This window comes from Hemicordylus capensis, chromosome 3 (genome assembly GCF_027244095.1).
Source record: "Hemicordylus capensis ecotype Gifberg chromosome 3, rHemCap1.1.pri, whole genome shotgun sequence".
NCBI lineage: Eukaryota > Metazoa > Chordata > Lepidosauria > Squamata > Cordylidae > Hemicordylus > Hemicordylus capensis.
Genome location: NC_069659.1, coordinates 264591377 through 264611025, shown reverse-complemented (window position 1 = coordinate 264611025; position 19649 = coordinate 264591377). Strand labels below are relative to the sequence as shown.

The 19649-nt window shown below is 38.0% G+C and overlaps 1 protein-coding gene across 7 annotated transcripts in view; it reads right to left on the bottom strand.

Annotated features, from left to right (window-relative positions):
- FGFR2 (fibroblast growth factor receptor 2) overlaps positions 1 to 19649 on the bottom strand; it is a 179940-nt gene that overhangs the window by 93879 nt on the left and 66412 nt on the right. For 4 of the 7 annotated variants that reach the window (XM_053307770.1, XM_053307769.1, XM_053307771.1 and 1 more), the window contains 2 exons: positions 10937 to 11203; positions 9866 to 9940 (listed from right to left, as the gene is read on the bottom strand). The exons of 2 other annotated variants lie outside the window; for them this stretch is intronic. In XM_053307770.1, coding sequence (XP_053163745.1) covers positions 9866 to 9940; positions 10937 to 11203 — 342 coding nt within the window. The remainder of the gene's footprint in view (positions 1 to 9865; positions 9941 to 10936; positions 11204 to 19649) is intronic. One more of the 7 variants, XM_053307773.1, reaches the window with a different exon arrangement.

Here is a 19649-nt window from a genome sequence, read left to right as displayed (position 1 = left end):
ATACTAAAAATACAAAGAAACCTTTTGGCCTTGCTTTCATTGTGTACATTTTCATTGAGTCAGATCAAATGTGGGTGAAACAAAAAGATTCATTCAGAATGGGAAACCATGATTTCTTGCTACAGGAATGAATCTCAGAGACATCTTGAGTCAATTCTAGAAAAAATAAGTGGTCACAAAGAAGCTATTCCAAAGCCATTTAAGTGCTCAGTGTTTTTCCTCCACTCTCACTGTCAAAAGCACTAATACTTCACTAGGAAGAGAAGTGCCACAATTTCATTCCAACAGGCTTACCAGTCTACATTACAAAGGTAAAATAGAGACCTAAGACTATGATAGGGCAAGAGAGGTGAAAATGTTTGTGGTTAATAATCATTAATGAGGATGACGTAGGACAGAGCAAGATGGCAGTGAAGACACAAGGAGAAAGAGAATGGACTGATTCAGAAATGTTTTGCTTCCATGTAATTAAATATCTCCAGGATAGTTACAGGAATAGGTCAGGATCAAATTTCTCCTATTCTACTACTATACACTATTTACCTCCCATGTTTATACACAACAGTTTTCAATAATTAAGATAAATTATTTATCTATCTATCTATCTATCTATCTATTTATTTACAGGAGTTGCTTAATTGCATGAGTTGCACTGGCTGCCAATATAACTCCTGTATTACAAAAGTTGCACTGGCTGCCAATAAGTTTCCAGGCAAAATACAAAGTGCTGGTTATAACCTATAAAGCCCTAAACAGCTACGGCCCACAGTACTTGAGAGCATCTTCTTCTGCATGATTCCAATCATCCACTGCATACATCAGGGGAGGCTTGTCTGTGGCTACCTTCATGTTGCTTGGTGGCCACCCAGGGACGGGCCTTGTCACCCCAAGACTTTGGGACGCATTTCCCATGGGAATAAGAGTATCCCCGTCTCTAGCAGCTTTAAAAAAGTGTTTGAAGACTCATCTTTTTACCCAGGCTTTTTAACTTTTAAAGTTTAGACTGTTTATTGATTTGTTTAAAATTGTTTTTAGAACTTTAATTTATTTTAATGTTTTGTTTATTGCTTTGTTGTGAACCGCCCTGAGACCTTGGGTTGGGACAGTATATAAATACGTTGAATGAATGAATGAATGAACACACACACACACACACATATATAGCCTTTCAATCTGCTTTCTCAAAGCCGTTTATGGTTACATTCATGGACACTAAGAGAGGTAATGGGGGTGGGGTGGGGGAGGGATATAACCAAGGTCAATAATTTATATCTTGTTCCGTGTCAAAGGTTCTGAGAAAATTATACGTGAATTCGGGAAATATGGAGAATAATACCAAATATATACAGAACAAATAGTTTCACAGTTAACATTATTTTGGGGGTTGTGTGCTTATATGAATGTGTTAAAATATGGACCTCTGTTGTTGAAAGCCCAGATTTCAGAATGAAAATTAATACTATTAACTTTTGCCATGGCCTATGCTACAACCATTTTTGCCATGGCCTATGCTACAACCATTTTAGCTAAGATGATAACATCTACATGTTATCATCTACATATTACAAGACTGTAATATGTCAAGCATTTCTTTATTTTACCAAGTGTCATGGTAAAATTGCATTACATTTTAAAATGTAAAATAAGCAAACACGTGGTGAAATTGATCACCATAATTTGAAAATCTGGAGCACACATATCACTTTCTTTCTTTTCTTTTCCTCCCCCCCCCCTTTTTTTTTTTTCTTTTGGAGTGCAGCTGCTCCCACATCCATAATCTAGCTTGATAAATATCATCTTGTTTGATATTGATAAATATCCTTGATATTTATCATCATGTGATAATGATGATAAATATCATCCTTGATAAATATCATCATGTGAACATATACGGCCAATTCAGTACTATACAAAAAATGACAATGCATGACACCTCTACACTTCAGGAAATCAAACTATGTTGGTCAATATGGCCCAAAATAAACCACCCAGAGTGATATCACTGAATGTTAAGACACCCAAGAGGAACTGCAAAAATCTATACTTGCAAAAGTGAATGTATTTTGAAGTGGATGTTATATATAAACCAAACACAGAACTATTACAGGAAGAGTGAAAACAAAATTTAAAACACAGGAACAACTCTGACTCAGTCATAATTACTAATCACTGGCTAAGTAGAGGTTTCAAAGTCTATCCAGCATTGCTGCCGCTAACTAGATCTGAGCCTTTTCTTGGAGAAAATGGAAATTTGATTAACTGCACAGTAATATCATGACCATGTTTAATTCAGTTCACTCATTTATCTGTTTAAAAATTAAGGACTAAAAATCTGTTTAACTGGGGACATTTAATTATTTTACAATAGATCCTTCCTGACATAAATCACTTTACTATGGAAATTTTTAGGACCAGAGGGATTTAAAAATGTAAGTGTTCCTCTCTGAGCCGTGCTTCATTTCCTTTATTAGCAGCCTACCACTCATAACAAACAAGCCCTTCCTTCCGTCAAATATTCATAGCTGTTCTTTAAATCAGAATACATGCCCCACTCCCCCCCCCACCACACAAATAAAAATAAAAATATAGCTGGAGAAGAGTACAGCAACAGACTCTTTATCAAGCCTCTCCACCCATAGAAAACATGTAAATTTAAAATTATTCTAAAAATGGATACGTGACTATTTTGCTTCAGTCTAAAGTCTTGAAAACTAATTAACTAGAAAATCAATAAGTATTTGAACATGTAGTTGCAAGCATGATGCTAGGCAAGTTATAAATATTTAAAAGTAAACTGCAGAACCAAGGAATTGTGAATTATCCCAAAGGTATAGAGAAAGAAGTGCCATTAAAATGATTTTCTAGGAACAGAATTGCATCAATGCTTTCTATAGAGGAAACTAGAAAGCCAAAATAACAATGACAACAGAAAATAATTCATCTAACAAGAATGTTATCAAGTACATGAGAAGTACATTTTCATCTTGCATTAGATATGCTGCACGAAATAGGGTGGTTTTTTTAAGAAAAAACAGACAACACTGTGAGAACAATTCCAGATAAATTTCTCATAAAGTTAACCCATGTTGTACACAAATAGAATAGGGTTAGAGTGAAGAAGTCTTGACAGAGGCTATAACCACATGAACCCAGTAACAAGTGATGATTTTTTCAAGTTTGTGATCTGTAGTATCAGCAATCCACATTTAGACGGGGAAAATGTGGGGTTATTTCCCCCCCACATTTTTAGTTTACTGGGCCTGTCCAACATACTGCCTTCATCCACTCTGGTCTTTTCCTAGAACCAAAAAGACTCTAAATCTTAGAATCAATGTATAGCAATGCTCAAGTGAGTATCATCCAAACTGGCCAATGATCTGTCAGCATTCACCTCCTCCCAAATAATATTGGGGTATTGCGTAGAATGCTGAGATAGTGTGAAGGCCTTAAGCACTCTAACACACCATATACCTCCAAGTTATTTTTGTTATCAATTTTCTATGAAAAATTGGGAGACCATACAATGGTGCCTTCGAGCTAAACTAGTATTAACCACCATGTATTCTTAGATCTCCTGAGAATGCCCTTCTACATGTGCTACCATATTTGGAGGTTAGGTTGGTGGCTATAAAAGGCAGACTTTTTTTTCCCCGTTGTGGTGTGACAGTTGTGCAACTAGATATTCCACTTGCTTGGTTTCTTATGAAGACCTCCCTCTTTTGGAAGGAATTTTCTGTGACCTAAAGCTCACCATGTAGTTATAGAACATTATGATTGTTTAATTTTATTTATTTATTATTTCTCTGTGCCATTATAGGAAGGGTGGTATAGAAGGAGAAGGAGAAGGAGAAGGAGGAGAAGAAGAAGAAGTTGTTGAGCAACCAGGGCTGAAGACAGCAAAGTTACTGGCACTGGAAGAAACGTCGCTTAACCGGAAGGAAAAAAAAATGAAAAATGCCAACAAGGAAATAATGATCTGCTATTACAAGTCTAGTCCAACTAGAAGAGGTTATTTTAAAAGAATGTACCACATTTGGAAAGAGAAGCATCCAGTTACAGAAATAACAGAACAAAGGCGAGCAGACCAGAGAAGATTCATAATAAGAAATAAAGTATTCACAGGAGTTGAGCTGGAAGAACTGCAAAGAGCAACACAGGCTCAAGATATGGAAGAAGAATTACCACCAACTGAAGAAGTTGCTCAGGCGCAGGTGGAGGAGGTGTTGGAAATTGAGAATGCCACTGTTGCTGAACTGTTTCAAAATCAAAACCAGGCAACCGCCCCTTTGCCTTCACCTCAAAAACCTGAATGCCATTTAACAGAAAAGCAACAAGAACTAAAGCAAAAAATAACTGAGCACATGAACCAAACAACCACCAGAGTTCGACTTCCAGCTCTAAAAACAGTTGCCAAAAAACAACTTGCTCAGGCATTAAAAGATGTCAATGCTGCACTTGCAGAAATAACAACCAAGAATTTGCAAGAAACAAACCAACTAATGTACAGTGCAGCAACAATAACAACACAAGAGCTCGGATATAAGATCAGTGGACCTGTAAAAAAAGAAAGCAGTACATCACCTAAATGGAAGATTAGATTAGAAAATAAAATCTCCAGGCTTAGATCAGATGCTAGTAAATTGAAAGATATGAAAGACAAGAAGCTGAAGAATGAAAACACCAAACAGTATCTGATCCAAAAATACCACCTAGATTCAAGGAAAATTAGAGAAGTCCTGGAAATAATAAAGCAGCAAATAACAGCAGTGTCAAAGAAGATTAGCAGATATGAAGCCAGAATTACACAACACAGGCAGAATCTCCAATTCCAGTCGAATCAGAGACGTTTCTACCAAAGCATAGAAGGAGAAACTGCAAGAAACCTAGAAACACCAAATAAAGAAGAAACAGTGCAATTCTGGGGGAAATTATGGGACAATCCAATAGATTATAATAAAAAAGCACGCTGGATGAAAGAGGTCAAAAAATGTAACCAACAAATGCAAGATCTAATAATAACACCAGAATTAATAACTGAAAGAGCAAAGAAAATTAAAAATTGGACTGCGCCAGGCGACGATGAACTGCATGTCTTTTGGCTTAAACACTTAACAAGCCTTCATAAACAACTATCAAAACAGTTCAATCACATTTTGCAAGGCGGTGATGTGGAACAATAGCTAACAACTGGGAAAACTCATCTCATAATGAAAGACCCAGCAAAAGGTGCAGTTCCAAGTAATTATAGACCGATAACCTGCCTACCAACCATGTTCAAATTATTAACTGGAATCATAGCAGATGAAGTCATGCAACACTTATTAACTAACAAACAGTTTCCAGTTGAACAGAAAGGAAATTGCCCAAACACCAGAGGCACAAAAGACCAGCTGCTGATTGACAAAATGATTTTAGAAAACTGCAAGAGAAGAAAAACAAATCTAAGTGTTGCATGGATTGACTACAAGAAAGCCTTCGATTCATTGCCTCACACATGGATACTAAAATGTTTAGAAACAACTGGTGTCAGCAAAAACATTCAGATATTTATTTAAAAAGCAATGAACATGTGGAGTACATAGTTAACAATCAATGGTGTGACACTTGGACAGGTTAGCATAAGAAGAGGCATTTTCCAAGGGGACTCACTATCCCCGATGTTGTTTGTAATCGCCATGACCCCACTTTCACAAATACTAAACAAAACAGGCATCGGATACCAAACACCTAAAACATCAAGAAAAATCAACCATCTGCTGTACATGGACGATCTGAAGTTGTATGGAAAGTCCCAGTCAGAAATCGAATCACTGCTAAACACTGTCCGTATATTCAGTAGCGATATAGCAATGGAGTCTGGACTAGACAAGTGTGCTGCATTAATAATGAACAGAGGGGAAATAAGAAAAACAGAAGGAATAGAACTGCCCAATGGAAGCAAGATCAAGAACCTGGAAGAGAAAGAACCTTACAAATGCTTGGGCATTCTCCAGGCTGATAACATTGCACACACTGAAGTTAAAAGAAAAATTGGAAGTGAATAAATCAGGAGAGTTAGAAAAATCCTCAAGTCCAAACTCAATGGCGTGAACACCATACAAGCCATAAACACCTGGGCTATACCTGTTATCAGATACAGTGCAGGAATAATAGACTGGACCCAGGCAGAGCTAGAGACGCTGGATCGTAAGACCAGGAAAATCATGACCATCAATCATGCTCTGCACCCCCGCAGTGATGTTGATAGGCTATACCTCCCTCACAGCTCAGGTGGAAGAGGAATGCTGCAAGTCCATCAAACAGTAGAGGAGGAAAAAAGAGGCCTATATATATCAAGGACAGTGAAGAAGATGCACTTCAAATGATCAATAATGCAAAACTATTCAACACCAATGAAACAAAGCAGGCCTACAAGAAAGAACAAGTCAAGAACCGAGCAGAAAAATGGAAAAATAAGCCCCTGCAAGGTCAATATTTGCACAATATAAGTGGAAAATCAGACATCACCAAGACCTGGCAATGGCTTAAGAATGGCAACTTGAAGAAAGAAACAGAGGGTTTAATACTGGCTGTGCAAGAACAGGCACTAAGAACAAATGCAATAAGAGCAAAAGTAGAAAAATCCACAACAAACAGCAAGTGCCGCCTTTGTAAAGAATCAGATGAAACCGTGGACCACCTCATCAGCTGTTGTAAAAAGATCACACAGACTGACTACAAACAAAGGCATGACAAGGTAGCAGGGATGATACACTAGAACATCTGCAAAAAATACAAGCTACCTGTAGCCAAAAATTGGTGGGACCATAAAACTGAAAAAGTTGAAGAAAATGAAGATGTAAAAATATTATGGGACTTCCGACTACAAACAGACAAACATCTGCCACACAATACACCAGATATAACTGTAGTTGAGAAGAAAGAAAAACAAGTTAAAATAATCAACATAGCAATACCAGGGGATAGCAGAATAGAAGAAAAAGAAATAGAAAAAATCACCAAATACAAAGATCTACAAATTCAAATTGAAAGGCTGTGGCAGAAAAAGACCAAAATAATCCCAGTGGTAATTGGCGCCCTGGGTGCAGTTCCAAAAGACCTTGAAGAGCACCTCAACACCATCGGGGCCACAGAAATCACCATCAGCTAATTACAAAAAGCAGCTTTACTGCAAACAGCCTATATTCTGCGACGATATCTATAATAACCAACAGTATTGATGATAAAATTCAGCCATCCCAGGTCCTTGGGAAGGACTCTATGTCTGGATAAAACAAACCAGCCAATAACACCTGTCTGACTGTGTAAACAAGAAATAATTTGGTATTCATTTGGTTTTATTAATCTATAACCTACCTTGGGTCTAGGTTTTAGAGGAAGAATTATAGATAAGAATAAATAATACATAAATCCAAGCTAGGACCCTAGAAGGACAATGGTCCAACTGCATTCTTCATGATGCATCAAATAATGGATTTCCTGACAGATCTCTCTCAACTACTGTTGAACCACTTAAAAACTATTTGATCTATTTAATTTCTTCCAGATCGTGAATATTACTTTCAACTATTCTGAAAAGATCATGAATATTACTTTCAACTATTCTGAAAAGATCATGAATATTACTTTATACTATTCTGAAAAGATCATGAATATTACTTTAAACTATTCTGAAAATTAAATTAAGAATTTAATTTTTCCCCTCTTGATCACCACAGACATGTACTACAGAATCAAAAGCCGGTTATAGTAATCTCAAATAGCATTTAAATCAAAAACAAGGCAAGACCCCATCAAAGGACAAGGCATGTTATGGACTCTTCAGTGTCCATCTTTGTGACTGGTGGTGTGACCAAGCATTAGGGATCTGTTATAAATTCTCTAGATCAGAAACTAAGGATGGCCAAGACTTGGCTTCTGGCTGTATGCATTTAACATATGGATGTTGGCCTTAAAACCCAAACTTGAGAAAGGTACAAAGGACAATGAGGTGTTTCCTGAATCCAGTTTATGACCAGAGATCTTTATTTTCTGTTGTAGTCACCTTTGCACCTCCTAGTAAAAATAAGTATGTTAACAATAGGTGGAAGTAATAAAAAGCCCATTCAGGACCCTACATGAATTAATCTAATCTATTGTTTTCTCACAGTTAAAATAGCTGTTCTCAGGCAAAGACTCTCAGATCCCAACATTATATGTGCACTGACTGGTTTTTTAATAATATATTTGATACATATGTGTCTCACTATAAAATTGCAATAAAATAAACGTTTTGCAAAATGACACCTAAGAAAATCCACACATACTTATATAAGACATTAACATTTATACATATGTACATGCATAAAGACATGTGCACATTTACATATACACCCATAAAATTTATACATTTTTAAGGCAACAGGACAGAAATTGTCAAGCCCTTTCCTAGTTTTTCACATAATGTTAACAACCCCATACAATATGAAAACTGCCATCTAAATGTGAAAAAACAAAAGTAATTTGGCTTGTCCTTAAGTCTATGAACATCCCAATTCCTCATTAATAAAAATAGCTCTAATTTGCAAGTAAAATAAGCCCACCCACAGATCACACAAGTCAAGGCTTTGTATCATGTGAGGCAAAATGAAATAATATCACAAGATCACGTTTCTAACAGTCATATTCATTAATAGTCTTACAATTATCAGAAAAGGTCCTCATTCCTCCCAGAACCCTCAATATTAATCTAAAGATTTCAAGTGCTCAAACCAGTGACTACTACATATAACTGAGCACCATTACCTATTGGAGATAAATTGTCCCCAATTTATGGTTTCTGTGGCCTTTCTTTACACACACTAACTGCCTTTTCTTTCCACACAACATTCTCAACATTCTCTAGCCCATTAAAATGTTCTCAACATTATCCAGCCCATTCATTCTATGTGCATACAAGTGTCTGTACACATGTACATGGTTTTTGTGTAAATGAGTCCATGTGCAATCATTTTAAAAGTGAACCTGGGTCCAGATCCTCTCAAATGCAGTGTACAGATAGGAAGTGTACTACTCTATGTGTGATGAACATATGGGCTGGTTTGGACGATACAGTTCTTGGCACATACAATTATGAACAGGACACATTGAGAGTGTTGCTGTCATGATGTCTTCCTAGTGCATCACTTTATCACATGGAGGGAGAATATGCACAATATCCTATTGTTTCCCCCCAGTTAAAATAGCTTTTAAAGCATGGTTTTAGAGCATGCATAGATGGACAATTCAGATGAACACTCCCCTCACATGATGGGACAGTGTGTTGGGGCATCCTCCTGTGACATAAGGGCACACACACTCTTGGCATGACCCCATCCTGATCACGTATTGCAGGTGGCATTCATTTGAACTGGCCCCTTGTCATTAGAAAGACTGACCTTGTATCAGATCATTAAAATGATCTCTAATAAGATTTCAGTTTCACTACAAAATCTGTTGAATTTAATTCATCTTCATAACTATCACTGACATTTTATTAGAGAATATTGCAAATTAGATCCAGAAATGGAGGAGAAAACATCATTACCCAGAAAACTGAGTTAAGTTTTTAATTAAGAAAGAACTGTTAAAAAGTTAATAGTGACTAAGATAAGATAGGAAGAATAAACAAGCAGGCAAGAATATAGTAGTTTATTTCCAAATTTCAAAAGCATAAAGTACACAGTTAAGAAAAAAGCCATTGGAAAGCTGTTATTAACAGATAGCATTTAACATGCGTGCAGTTAACAGCCAAAAAATAAAGGAGTTGAGGAGTACAAAGGGTCAGGGAAAACAAATCTTTCCATATGGTTCCTGCCAGACACCTTTGGCAGTAGGAGTTACTTACTGATTTGGTTATTGTCATTCACAAAATCCTCAGAGCCATCGTTGTCATCTTCATCATCTCCAGATGAAAGAACATCTGAAGTTCAAAAATGTAAAATTGTTCACCTGCTACACAGTGTAAGCAAACACACCTTTTCTCTGTGCTCTGAATTTTAAAAGGTACATCTGGAAGAGATTTTCTTTAAGAGCACCAGTACCACACACTTTATTGCTGTGTTCTCCTAGTATGTCTTATAAAATATACAGGCTGTGATCCAATGAAGCTCTATATTTGTGTAGGGAAGAACTGCATGCACAGCCAGAGGTGTCTTTGAAGTTTCTGCTGCTAAGGAACCTCCAGCTGTGTGCGCTGTTCTCTCCTGCATGCACATATAGACTTGTTGGATCATGGCCATAGATCAAAACAAAGTGTTGTATATATTAAAAGCTCTCTTCCTTTCTCAGAACTAAACAAAAAGATGCTTTATTTGTCTGCTGAAAAAAACATGCATGGCTTAGGGGACATGTATGTGTGTCTGGAGATTTGAATGCACAAGTTAGAAAACTGAGCTTTGAAATGCAAAAGTCTACACTCAGATCAATCTAAAGACTTGGAAAACTGAAGTTCAAATAGTTGATGTTCTTTTCTCATATACATACATGTATTTATAGTATATTATTTGAACATCGTTCAAATATACAATATGCAATATACAACTGAATGCCATTTATCTAATTATCTTAACATTCACTCTGTCTCCAACATACATACATCTACATATGCCACATAAATGTCAGTTCATTTGAATTTCCAGTTATTGAAAATGTGTCAAGATCCTCAGGTTTTATAGATAAATAAGGTTTTATGTTGTATACATGTTCAAGGATGGAAAGAACCAATCTCAAAAGTCAGTGAAGCTGACAATTTAGTGTAAAAAAATGTTTTTAAAAGATTCCATATAACCAGCATGTTATTGTCCATATTTTTAATTAGTTTAAATAGGACATAACTTTATATTCATATATAATTGTTAGTCTTAATTGGGATCATAACAGTCTGCAAATAGTAAAATCTGCATTTTAACAAACTCACCTGTAACATTTATAATGAAGTAGAGGGTATCACTGTCTACAGTCCTAAAAGAAGTGCAAGCGTAAAGGCCTGAATCTCTTGGTGTAACATCTTTAATTTGCAAGTATTCCCCAGTGATGAATGTTCGGTTGTTAGGCACCAAATGGACCCCATCTTTAGTCCAACTAATCTTGGTGGCATCTTTCAGTTGACACTGCAACTTGAGAGGATCTCCCGGAAGTACAGAATATACATCAGGCTGAGAGATTTGATATTTGGTTGGTGGCTCTGCAAAAGTGGAAGATAGGTTGATACATAAAATGGGAAGAGGTATAAGGAAGGAAGTGGGGGAGAGAAAATTTACAACTGTCAATGAAGAACTTTTCATTGGTAGGAATTATACTTCTTTGTAACATTTACAAACAGATCATCCTGACCAGCTACTCTACTACCTCAAGAAAATGGCAAAAAAAAACCCAGCAAACAACACTGACAACACAAATTTAATGCATGAAGTGTGGCTGTTATCACCAGCTAACAAGACAGGGATAAAAGTAGATAAGATAGCAGGGTAGATATATTGGGCAGTTTTGGATAAGCAACCACAAATGTCTCATCTAAGTAAAGTAAAGGGGCTATGCTAGGGAGAGAAAGCATGGAGTGTATGTTTTTTCACACAAGAGCTCTGGTGATAAGCTGATAACTACATCTGATGAAATAAGTTCTGGGCCCACAAAAGTTCAGGCTGCAATAAGTTAGCATTTAAGGTGCTATCAGACACAGTGCCTTCTTTGCTGTTAAGTGAAGCATCTTTTGTTGCTCAGTAAGGAAAGAGCATAAAAACAGATCCTCAGTATCACACCTAGTCAGATTTATTTATTTGTTTGCTTGTTTATATTTTTATACCGCCTGATATGCATCTCTCTAGGCAGTGTACAAAATTTAAAATATTTAAAAGTCACAAATTAAAATACATGACAATAAAAACAATATAATAAAATTATTAAAATAAGTTTTTAAAATTATTAAAATGAATTCTCATTAAAAGCCTGAGAAAACAGGAGGGTCTTGAGGTTATTCCTGATGGGGGAAGGGGAGAAGGAGATGCTCTTGTTTTAGCAGGAAGCTTATTCCAAAGTGCTGGGGCAGCCACAGAGAAAGCCCGGTCCCGGGTAGCCACCAAACGAGTCGGTGGTAACCATAACTGGACCTCTCCAGAAGATTGTAACAGGCAGCAGGGATTATGACAAAGGAGGCGCTCTCTCAAATAGCCTGGACCCAAGCTGTTAAGGGCTTCATAGGTAAAAACCAGCACTTTGTATTTCAGCCGGAAACATATCAGCAGCCAGTCCAGTTATCTTAGAACCAGTGTTATGTGGTCCCTTCGTGTTGTCCCAGAGACCAATCTGGCTGCCACATTCTGTACCAGTTGTAGTTTCAGGGCTACATACAAAGGCAGCCCCACATAGAGCGCATTACAGTAGACAAGCCTGGAAGTTACCAGCATATGTACTACTGTTTTAAGGTCATTCACATCTAGAAATGGACGTAGCTGACATATCAGCCGAAGCTGATAAAAAGCGTTCCTGGCCACTGCCTCAACCTGATAAACCAGGGAGAGCTTTTGGTCCAGGTGCACTCCCAAGCTAAGTACCTGATCTTTCAGGGAGAGTGTAACCCCATCCAGAACAGGCAGATCTAAACCATCTCTCGCGTCTTGGCCCCCCACAGTCAGTACCTCCGTCTTATTTGGATTCAACTTCAACTTACCAGTTCTATAACATACTAGAACATAGAACATGCTGGAACATGTTGGAGAACAGTTCTAGAACAAGATTACCAGATCTAGAACATGCACACACCACATACAAAGTAATTATAAAGTAATGATGAAGTTTTCATCATACATTTATATAATTTTAACTATTTAGAAAAGTAGATATGGCCAAGTCTAAAGGCAATGTGGTAAGGAGTTCTCTAACCATTGATATGCGTCTCTCAGAGGACTACATGGGCCAATAAGTATGTAGCACTTATAGAGATCACAGGTTTGATACCTGGGGGTAGCTGTTATTCAACTTGTACTACTTTGCCCATTTTTAAACAGAAAACTCATCACATCTACACTATCACTTTATGCAAAGTGAAAGAAGGTCGCCAGTGAAAACAGAAAGAGCTTAGTCTTAAAAAATTAAAGATGAGCATAATTGTGGAAGAAAAGAAGATAAATGGCCCCTTTATAAATTAACAGTGCAGAAGCACTGTTTATGTTTCCATCATAAAAATGTTCCTCTCATAACCTTTCCTTCTATTGGCACCATCATGGAAAAGCAATTCTTCATTTTCACATTTTAAGATGGTGACTAAAATTCGTGAGTACTCAAATAGAAGTCTAAATAATGTTTTTATACAAATATTAACACTTTCCATGTTTGGATTTTAAAACTGGGCCTTAGAACTTTCAACAGCTCAAAATTCTTTGGCAAGCAAGTCAGCTCTGAGCTCTCATACATTTTTACACTTTTTTTTACAAACTTGCTAGGGTAATTATGGAATCTATCAATCCATTATACAGGTGTTACATTTTGCACCAACAGAGGGTTATTAGGGAGAAAAGAAAGCATTCTCCAGATGGAGAATAGCTGTTTTCTACATATATATTTTATATCAGTAAAAGGTTAAGTCCAAGAAATGTAGCAAAAATGTCACAGCCAATGATTTATTTTAGGTTTGCTGACTCTTCAGAACAAGCAAGACTGGTTTATTTTACAGAACAGCCAATGCCATTCAACATAACCATTGCAGCTAACTCTATCTGGTGTAGTAAATTTGGTTTACGGAGTTTAGTTGGGGTCAACAGTTTACAGGAATCCTTAAAACTGACTTTATTTTTTTCAAAAGACCAAATTTACATATATCACCTTATTCCGACAAACTGACTGACTGTTCTAGAAAACGATAGGATGAGAGTATAACATAGTCACAATGTGTCCACAATGCATTCAAGCAGTGTTTATATGCCAATGGAAATGAGTGGTTAACACATAAGTTAAAAGTCAGCTTTAACCATAGTTGGGAAATAAATTGCTAATGGATACTAACGAAAAAATAAATAAAAGGACCCCTCGGGCATTGTACTGTACAGCCTAACTCACAATATAATGCATTTGTCTGTGATGGAGAATGTCATGACAAGGCCAAATAAGATACCAAGAATTCTCATTACTTGAAAAAGTTATGTTTGGAAATCAAGAAATATTTCAGGTAAGTCTTTGCCAATTTCAGATCTAGAAGCACTTAAAGACTGTCACTTTCTATAATGTTTGCCTATAAACTCTCCCAGTGCAGTTTTTGACGGTGTGCCCAAAAGCAAACAGAGAACAGGTGGGATACTGCAGCATTATCCTCTCCAGTTCTTTCATGTGAAAAGTCCCACAGGCTTAAACTCTTAAGACTCCCAGCCAACATGGAAACTACCCTGCTCTACAGAATTAACCCCTCTCCTACCATGGTGTCCTGGGCCAAACTAGTAAATAATTTTACACGCTTACATGAAACCTAGCACAAAAACTATGAAAGATTAGCTCCCGCGCTGACCCACAGTACCCATTATGCACAGAAAGACTGGCTGCTTCCTTTTTCTGGAAAATTCAGACTGAACGAAGGAGATGCAGTGCTTCATTGTGCTCATCCCAGTACACAAGAGAAGATCACATGACTCATAGTGAGGCCAGAACATGTGACTCACAAGGACCACTGCAGTCCTTGCAACCTGCCTGCCTGTATCAACGAAAGGACCTCTTTTCCAGGTCTATTCCCCATGTTCCAGGTTTTACACTGTGGCAAGCAAGTCCTCAGTCTGGGCCTGTGGTGCTTCACAAGGAACTTCCTTCTTTAAGCAGTGAAGTGTAATTGGACTCTTCAGCCAAACCTGCTTCTGGTAAACGGCAGAATTAGTATAGAAACACTTCCTTACAAAGAAGCAAATAAATCCTTTTCTTTATTCAGTTGTGCTGTAACTAGCAAACAGGGACTTACCACAGTGAGGCTAAGCACTTGGTAAGCCAGTCATCTGTAATGTCCTGTCAAATATAGTGCAAAGAATATTATTATCCCTGCTTCCCCAGATCAAGTGCTGTGCCCTAGCAAGCAAGAGGTTATCGGTTTGAGTCCCCACTGATATGTTTCCCAGACTATGAGAAACACCTATATCAGGCAGCAGCGATATAGGAAGATGCTGAAAGGCATCATCTCATACTGCAGAGGAGATGGCATATATTGTATTCTACCAAAGACAACCACAGGGCTCTGTGGTTGTCATGAGTCGACACCAACTCGATGGTGCAACTTTACTTACTTTATTTACCTATTATATAAAGTTGAAACAGATAAGTATTGTACTATGTTGAAAAAAGCAGTTTATCAATTTTGGTGGGTTTTTTACATTGTGTGGGGTTTTTTTACAATGGTTGTTCAAATTGTTCATCCTGTCTGAAAAATCATCAATAATAATAAAGCTAGGCCTTCACAAATTTCCTTTGATCTAGGATCTACACTGATGCCAATGCAATATTAGGCAAGCTTGCAATTTCAAAACAGTAATCAATGTTTTTCATGTGATTAATGCTATAGAGTATGCAATTGCACTTGTATGTTTTATTGATCTATTGTGTATTCACGTAAAGATAATATGCATATAAACCTTTTAATTTGTTTCTAGGTAATGTTTAAATTGTATTGAACTATTTTCCCCCAATCAAATATTTCAGTTGAAAAACTTTGAGACACAATATTTGTTAGTTTGATTTACTAAACATATAGACCAAAACATGCCAAATCAGATCACAATATATAGGGATTGCCTGTGTAATTTAGGGACACTAGAACACATAGCTGAAGTTTTTTTTTAAAGTGTCAATTTTACATGATATTACACAAAGCAAAATTTCTCACCTTTGAGAATGTGCAAGAACTGATAAGATTAGCCCAGCTTCCTTCAAATACTGAAATTGGGAGGATGTTTTCAAAGCCTGTTGCCTCAGAGCTGGATATAGAATTTTAGATTGGTTGCAGAATGATATGTGGACTATAAAATATTTGTCACATACTACAGAAATTACTCTGAGGATTAAATTTAGCATGGCTTAATAAACCATTATGCTCTATTGTTTTAAATAGAACATAATGTTTTAAATGAAAGAAAATCAACATCCCATTCTCAGGAATAGTCTACCACCAGAAACTTCCTTTTAAACATTCCTCGAACAGTAGATGTTCCCCAGACAACACTCATGGGCTGACATCCTGATACTCCAGAAAGATGCCTCCATGGCATTGAGTGCTCTCTTACTAACCCCTGCTAACTTGGCAAAGAGGCACCTTTTAATGCGGTGATTCTCTTTATTTAGCAGGGGGAGAGTATCTGGCCCTATCGACCCCCAGCACAGTACTTCCAGTGACTGTTGCTGGTGACTGTCTTATGTTTCTTTTAGATTGTGAGCCCTTTGGGGACAGGGTTCTATCTTATTTTTATTTATTATTTCTCTGTGTAAACCGCCCTGAGCCATTTTTGGAAGGGTGGTATAGAAATCGAATAACTAACTAACTAACTAACTAACGAACTACTGGAGCAGATGGCAATGGGGGGAGCAATTTTAACTGAACTTCTCTGCCTTTGGAAGTGTCCTGTACCTTCTGGAAATATGTCCCTGAAGGTCATGCAGCCCTCAAGTATATTTTCAGAAGGCACAGAAAGGCAGTACTTCCAAAGACAGGAAAGATCAGCTAAAATCATCACTCACCCTCATGCAGGCTCCAGTAGAACCTCCACCTGCATTAGGAATTGCCTCCTACTATAGCATCACTTCTTTAGTTGGGAAGTCAGCTACTATTTACAGCTGCCTTATTTTATTTTATTACATTTATATACCTCCCAAAACGTATATCTCTAGCCATGTTATGTGTGTTGTAACAAAATCCATATTGTAAACACAGATCTCAAACACTGAGGAAATTCTATCTTTTTTTATTTAAAAGAATAATTCTGTTCTTATATAATAAACTAGTAGGTGAGGCCTGTCATGGTTCAGGCAAAGTCTATTTGTGTAGGATTACACGGCTGGGAAAGAAGTGAAATTTGAGGTATATGAATCTTGTTTGTGCAACAGCTGCTGCAGTGCTACCTTCCTGGGTCTGTCCCTTCTGGCAACACATTCCAAGCAACCAAAAAAGTACAGTTTGAAAATATGGTGGTGCTGTGATGCAGAAACATCCTACTCACTACCCATCCTACCCTAAGGTAAAGTGTTCCATCAAGTTGATATTGACACCTGGCACCCACAGAGCCTTGTGGTTTGCTTTTGGTAAAATAGAGGAGGGGTTTACCATTGCCTCCTCCTGCACAGTACGAAATGATGACTTTCAGCATCTTCCTATATTGCTGCTGCCTGATATAGTACCAGCGGGATTCTCTCTCCAATCTACTTGTTAGTCAAGCATTTCCCTGCTGCACCATTTAAGGTGTACAGAAGACTAAAGGGAGATACAATAATCAAACATCAAAAGGAGTTGATTTGTTCTCTGTTGCTCCTGAACATAGGACTACAACAAATAGGCCCTACTATATTGAAAGATAAATTAGTAACTGAAGTGTGAATTTAACTATGCTGAGCACAAGAAACTGAATGAAATTGTTTATTCTCTATTCAAGGCTTGACCGAATGGGAGAAGCTTGTCCATCTCCACTCTATATTTATGCATTTTTGTTATACCAAGTGATATCCTTAGGAAGTAACACATAGGTAATGGTACCTAAATACTTTAGGGGTAAATCATATATACACATGAAAGTGAATGCCAATTTCTGTGCATCTTATCTTACTAACAATTTCCTGGGACTAAAAGGGTGCCTCAAGTCTGCTTAAACAGCTGACCACAGAACAGTCACTTTTGGGGAGACAGGAATATTTTGAGTACAATGGGAAAGTAACAGTTCTATTTGTTCCAGTAAACAGTGTCAGATATGACCCTCACACCCCGGATCCTCAACCCATATATGGCATAAGAGAGATCCTGTGATGAGAGGTTGTTGATATTCCTGGACACATGAGGAAGATGGTAGCATCTCCCTCTGATAGGAGATCCAGATTAGAGACCTGGAAAAGGTATAAGAAGAGCTTTGACCATCAACCTCGCACTCCAGCACCACCCATGTCCAATACCTACTATATGACTCTCCAACAGCAAATCTTGCCTTGATCCCAGCCTCTCCTATTAACCGGCACTTTGCTATCCCCCTCCGTCTGTTTTTCCCTCCTCCCCCTTTCCTTCCCCTTCCTTCCTTTCTCTCTCCAAGCTAGTTTTGCTGTTTTGTATTAGCCAGAATAATCACTGAGAAAACATGCATGCAACACCTAAGTTAACTGACGAATGATTTTACCTGCAAAATGATTTGACTACACTACACTTGAGAATTTGATTGGTTGCCTTGCTTGCCTTGACTGACTTTCATCCATGCCTACGTAACCAATTGCCTTAATAAAGTCCATTTGAATTTCAGAGGTAGTTGTGTTTCCTTTCGATTCCAAATCCTACATGGCTATCACAAAAAGAACTGAGTACATGGCTATCACAAAAAGAACACTGTTTGGCTAGTGACCAAGTCTTGTTTCCACCAACGTCAGGAGTGAATTGGGGCGTTGCTCACAACAGAAACTAGATGCATCATGAAAGCAATTTAAGCCCCACCAAAAACAACAACAAGAAGTGGAAGGAAATATGGATTTATATATAAATGAACAGGTTACCTTGACCAAACCAGTGGTCAGTGACCACACCAGCAATAACACTACTGGCAGTTATGCTTATCTCATTTATCGATGCTGGTTTCTTCTACATGTGATTTCTATCCTGAACTTATGGCAAAAATTCAAATTACTCAAGGGAGAAAGATAGCCTGTGGTTTACCACCCATGGTGGCGGTGGGCGCTGACTGTTGGGCCTCTCCAGCTGGCCTGCACATCTCTCTGGCTGAACTGCATGCCCACACAGTTCGACTATGGTTGTCGCATGCCCGTGTTGTCATAGTCAAATGAACAGCCACAGCCACCATGGGGGCCAAGATAAGAAGTGGTGGTGGGGCAGGGTCAGCAGCATTATCGGGGGTGGCCACCTGGAGGTAGGAGCAGTGGCAGGAGATGTAGGTTGCCCTGCCCCTTGCATCTGACATCAGACGCAGGGGAAGGGCTGGGGGAGATAGGGGGACCCCCTGCCACGATCTTGTCCCCTGGGGGGCTCACTACACCCCTGACCAATTTGCTGGCCTATGGCTATTAAAAAATTCAAATCAATTCAATTCACTGACCAACATCAAGGAAATTTGCTTGCCAGGCTGGATTTCCACAACCCAGTTCTATTGATTGTACTGTGGAAAAAGGTTTACCACTCCTGTTAAGGAACTGCATAGTTTGGTTATATTCTAGCCAGATCAATAGACAGAAACCACCACACTAAGCAACATACACCTGCATACAGCACACTCAGAGACAGATGCATGGCCTGTTCGGGGCAGCACTGACAAGCAACTGCACACCCCCTGCCTTGCTTAATTAAGGATGCCAGCAGCATCACTAATGAAAGACATTAATGAAACCCTCTCGTGCATTACAGAAAAACAGTTCTGCTAAATCCTAGCAACTGCAGGGTTGCAGGTACTCAGTGTGTACATTTTGCTGCC